This window comes from Magnolia sinica, chromosome 19 (assembly GCF_029962835.1).
Source record: "Magnolia sinica isolate HGM2019 chromosome 19, MsV1, whole genome shotgun sequence".
Lineage (NCBI taxonomy): Eukaryota > Viridiplantae > Streptophyta > Magnoliopsida > Magnoliales > Magnoliaceae > Magnolia > Magnolia sinica.
In genome coordinates, this window is record NC_080591.1 from 15126762 (window position 1) to 15132394 (window position 5633).

The 5633-nt window shown below is 44.6% G+C and overlaps 1 protein-coding gene across 1 annotated transcript; it reads right to left on the minus strand.

Annotated features, from left to right (window-relative positions):
* Window positions 1-657: 657 nt before the first annotated feature.
* Window positions 658-3428, minus strand: LOC131235289 (uncharacterized TPR repeat-containing protein At2g32450-like). Its single transcript, XM_058232427.1, has one exon. The coding sequence runs from the start codon at window positions 3380-3382 to the stop codon at window positions 998-1000; it is 2385 nt and encodes a 794-aa protein (XP_058088410.1). The 5' UTR covers window positions 3383-3428; the 3' UTR covers window positions 658-997.
* Between the last annotated feature and the right edge of the window lie 2205 nt (window positions 3429-5633).

Here is a 5633-nt window from a genome sequence, read left to right on the forward strand (position 1 = left end):
CGCAGTGTTTTGTTTCCTATTCTTGCTCCTTCTGAATGTGGATTTTCAGATTTTTGTTGCCAGATTTGATAGATCCAAACAACATCTGCAACTTGTATTGCATCACAACCTGTCCTTAATGCAATTCCCTTCCATCTTAATAGATTTGTAATTTAATCCAAGTACACACATACATAAATAAGTACACGAAAATGACTGATTAAAAAAGTACATGCAAATGAAAGTACACATGTATCTATCTATCTATCTATCTATCTATCTATCTATCTATATATATATATATATATATATAAATGGACACGTATTTATTTATGTATGTGTGTGTGTGTGTGTGAGCCATGAGACTCCATGTCCAAACAACATATTTTAAGCTATTAATCAGAACCAAAATTCCTTTTCAAAATTACCCTTTCGTTAGAAGTTTGTTTGGATAACAAGAACTTGTATCACAAATAGAACCTATGGTTATAATCCAAGGGTGAGTGGAGATATTCAGTGTCAAGTACTATTCTAAGAAGCCGCATGACACAAACTTCCCAAATTCTAAAGAGGATTAACAGCCACTTCTACTCTAGCTATTTGAACTCAATAATAGGAGGGAATTAAGAAGGCATCCAACCGCAAGAGCTTACCAAACAAATAAGCAAAATGAGCATGTCAAAGAAAAAACCAAGATTAGATAAACTCAAATCACTATAAATTGCTTTACAAAACCTATATGATTTTCCTTTTCGTTTCAAGTCATTGCTTCACAAAGAATCATTCTGCTTTCTACATATATCCACAAGAACTGTTTCAAACTAATAAAAGAAGATAGCTACTTCAATACATATCTACTTTTCAAGCCAAAACAAAAGAAAAAGAAGACGAAGAAAAAAGGAGCTGGGCAAACTGCAAACAAACCAGTGATACTTGGAAGGTGCGATATCTAGCAATTATCCAGGAACTTGTCAAAATGAGATGCAAACAGCTTCAGAGTATCTTTCCATGTTCTGACTTAGCTCCAGTACTCCCTAAACGTGTATTCTTCTTTCTTGAAGGCAGCAGGAACCTTTCCTGCACTGTAACAGGTCACGCAGAGGTTGAACCGAGAGTTTTTTTCTTTAAATCTAGGCCCGGCGATTGGATACCGACACACATCGCAAGATTGCCCACCATGCCGAATCCTGTCACCATCCTCAAGCTTTAACAAAATACCCAAAATGCCGAAACCCCAATCCACATCATCGAACATGTCGACAAACTCAGGGAATGAAATCATTGTGTTCTCTTCCTCTCCTCGGACTTCCATCAAGTTGCTCAACCCTTGCGAGGGAAAGTAAATAGCCCTCAAGTACCTCAGGTAGATTGATACATCAGCTTTTCCGATTTGACCTTGAACATCGTTCATAGAGCGCCATATAAGGGCATCAAATGCAGCTCGCTTGCGCTTTTCTGGTGGGCCCGCACAAATGGGCGCTACAATGGCATAAAACATACCCAGATCCACTCTTCCAGAGCCGGTTGCATCCAAGACAGCCAGAACCCTTTCGTCAATTGCCTTAACCGCTCCTTGAAAAGTCTCTGGTTTAAGAGAATGAAGCAGTTTCCGGAGAATGACTTCCAAGGCAGCTTTCCGTACAGATAACTCGGGCAGCCCACTTCCTGTGTAAGAAACTGAAACCTCAGTTTGAGCCATCTCCTTCTTCAATAGAGTTATATCACACAGACACAGCCTACTAATCCTCTGGAAGGTCCTAATCTCAAGGGCAATTGCAAGATGCTCCCTATGCGTGCCATTTTCTCTTGCCGGTTTGAACTTGGAAGCTTCCACAACCACCGTATCAACCGCTTCCTCCGAACCTTCCCTGCTTTCACCCTCGATTGCCATCTTAATCATGGAACTCAACCCTGCTCTGGATTTCTTCTTCAGGTGCTTCATGTGTCCAATCGCATCATACAGTTCTACCCTTTGTGTCATCTTGAAAGCGTCCCTCAAACACCTTTTCGCCTCCTCCGTCTCCCTTGCACCCAACAATGCAATGCCCCGATTCAGCTGGGCCCGCCAATGGTTGGGACGGATTGCCAGCACTCTCCCATACATCTCTGCCGCTCTCTTGTGCCGACCCATATTCATTAACAACCCTCCAAGATTGTACAATGCATCCATATGGTCAGGCTTTAGATCAATCGCCTTCTGGAATGCAAGAATCGCCCTCTCCTCCTCACCCATCGCATGGAGAACTGACCCAAGATCACAATGGGCATCAGTGAAATCCGGCTTCAAGAAAACAGCCTCCTCCAACGCCTTCTCTGCTGCCCGATACTCACCCACGCCAAACAACGCACTCCCCAAGAGCTTCAAAGCCCGGTAATGTGTCGGGCAGAGGATTGCCGCCTCCCGATAATGCTCGCTCGCACCCAGCAGCATCCCCTCCCCTTCCAACACAAATCCCAAATTCACATGAATCTGCGGGAGCAGCGAGGACCACCGATTCGTATCTGCCTCTGCCGACTCAAGTGCCAAAATATAGTTCTCCTTGGCCTCCTTCAACCTCCCCAACGAACAGAAAGAGTTACCCACCCTGAAATTTGCCCGTACATCCGACGGCTTTAGCTCCACGGCCCGCCTAAAGCTCTCCAAAGCTTCTGCAAACAACCTATAATCGAAAAGCGTCCGCCCGATTGCCATATGCCCGTCGAAAGCCTCCTCCCTTGATGCCCGATCGACCCTAGCCCTAATCTCCCTCAATTCTTTCAAAAACCCCCTAAACTCCCCGCAACTTAAATCAAAAACTGCCTTCTTGCCATCCGAATCAAAGCTCAAATCCGTCGACCAGCTGTTATCTGAAAACCCGTCGCTGAAATTCACATCTTTCGGATTCTTCTTCAAATTGCAAGCTTTGATCTTCTTCCTAATCATAATTTCCAAATCCTGGACAATCTTCCACGTGTCGTCGTAATCAATACCGTGATTGGGAGTGGCAGTCCAAGCGGGGGAGATCCAAGGGTTGGTAGGGTTTTGAGGTACCCGCGGCGGGAGATCGTTATCGGAGAAAGAGAGGGATGGAGAGAGGGAGGGAGGGAGAGTCTGGAGATCGAGAGCAGAGAAATCGCGATCAACGTCGCCGGCGCCATCGTCGTAGGTACGGAGGAGGCCGGCGAAGGAAAGGCCGACGGCAGGGTCGGGGATGAAATCGGCGTAGGTGCGGAAGATCTCGTCGAGGATGGCAGCGATCTGCTCAGGGCCGAACTTGACGCTGGGATTAACGGCCGCGATGAGGTCGGACATCTCACTGCGGTCGAGGCCGCCGTCGCCGTTCGCGTCGAAGCGGTCGAAGATCGAACGGACCTTCTCCGTCCGCGTCATCGTCGTCGTCGTCTGACGACGAAAAGACGACATTTCTTCTGTTTTCCTTTTTCTTCTTTTCAACAGTTGGAGAGACAGAGAGGGAAATGGCCATTTTGTATGGGAGGAGGCAGACCGGGTTTTGTTAACATGCGCACGGGTGCGCAGCGAGTATGTGTACAACGTACTCGGGTTTTCCCACAAGGACACGGCTTCGGTGGATCCTTGACTGTGGGACCCACTTGGTTGTATATTTCATATATCTATGCCGTCCATACGTTTCTAAAGATCATTTTAGACTGTCAGGCCAAAATTGAAGAAGATTCAAATCTCAGGTAGACTACACCACAGGAGACAGTGTTGATTGAACGGCCACCATTAAAAATTTCTTGGGGGCCAAGGAAATGTTTATTTTCCATCCATCCTGTTGATATGGTAAAAAATTCATGGATGAAGGGACAACACTAATATCAGCTTGATCAAAAACTTTTGTGGCCCACAAAGCTTTTAATGGCCAATCACCACTGTTTTCTGTAACGTAGTCTTCCTGTGATTTGAATCTGCTGCATTAGGGATCATGCCCTAAAATGATCCCGCGAAACGTATGGACGGCTTGGATATAATTATATCTAGTCCGTAAAGCATGCAGAGCTACTCCTAATCTCCTTGACTTCTAAAACTCAGGTGGACCACACTTCGTAAAACCAGGCGTAAAACCTCTAAATTTTGGCCACCTGAGTTTCGTGATGGCCTATTTTTTTAAGGTGTCCATTCATCCTGAGTGGACCCATGATGATGGAGTATGAAAAACTCAGTAGGACCCACATAGAATTTGGAAGGTTTTTAACGGTGGTCGTCTCATCCGTACAGATCCCTGTGAGGTGGTCAAAGTTTACAGATTGGACGTCATTAAAACATCAGTGGACCCCACATGTTGATTTGTCAGTAAAGATCAGGAAGAATCCCACGTTTAACTGAAAATTGGCCTACGAGTGGTGTGCTGGAGACCATCCACATCATGGTTGTCCATCAAATATATCTCAGGTGTTGATATTCAATAAGTGAAATCAAACGGTCGAAATTGTCTAATCGTTATGAATTTTAGCCTATGTTCAATCCATAAGCAAACTCATGATTTGGACGGTCCCGATTGCTGTACGTCAAAGCCTGTGATTTGAAACAGTAATCAGGGCCGAGAGATGAAACGGGAGTGCGTGCGGGGGGACATGGCGCATTTTAGAAAGAGGCAGTCAGTTGGATGGATACTCGTTGCTTCGCTGTCGCATGTCGTTTGTCGCGGTTCATAACAGCATTTTGGCGCGGGTACTACTTATCCGAACGGACTTGAGTTTGTTTTTTATACGTCGCGACTAATTAGACTCAGAGTATGTAGCCATAAAGGGGTCACGTGTATATATTATATGTTGATCAGAATCGTCCATTTTATGTATCTATCCTAGAAGGGATTCAATAAGAACTTGAAATGAAATGATTGTCTCTACTATTTATGTGCATAGCTGATATTTTCATTTAAAAAGAAGTTTGTATGGCTATTATCCAACTCCATAAATCAATGCTTAGGGTCATGATTTAAGAGTGATATTTTGTAAACTAGTCTGAAAAAGTGGTTTCCATATGATGGACGGTTCTGATCATTGGACCATCTGTGGGTTCCATGAGGCGGCACATCTAAGCTGCGACGTACAGAAAACGAACTTGACTGGATAAGCGAATGCCGGCTGTATCTATGGTTACTTCACTTGGATACAGAAGGGGACGCGGATTGGGTAATACCCCGCCCGTACCGAACTAGTACGTACAGGATCTCTGAGGGGCCACCGTGATGTATCAGTATTATCCATACCGTCTATCCATTTTTCCTTATCATTTTATAGAATGGATCTAAAAATTAGATAGTTCCAAGCCTCAAGTGGACCACACATTAGGGATTAAACTCTACCGTTGAAAACTTTTTAAGGCCATCGAAGTTTTAAATCATGCTGGGATTGTCGGGGGCTCTGTATGGCCCACCGTGATCTATATGTTTTATCCACGCCGTTCATCAATTTTTAAAGATCATTTTACTGCATGAGCCTAAAAAGGAGGCAGATGGAAGGCTCGAGCGGACCACACCACATGAAGCAGTGGGGATTGAACACTTACCGATGAAAACTTTCTAGGGCCCAGCCTGTTCAATAGGTCACGTCGACCTGTATGAAAGGAAAACATAAATATCAGATCGATCCAAAACTTCTGTAGCTTTCAAGAAGTTTTCAAGGGTAGGCTTAAATCCCCATTGTTTCAT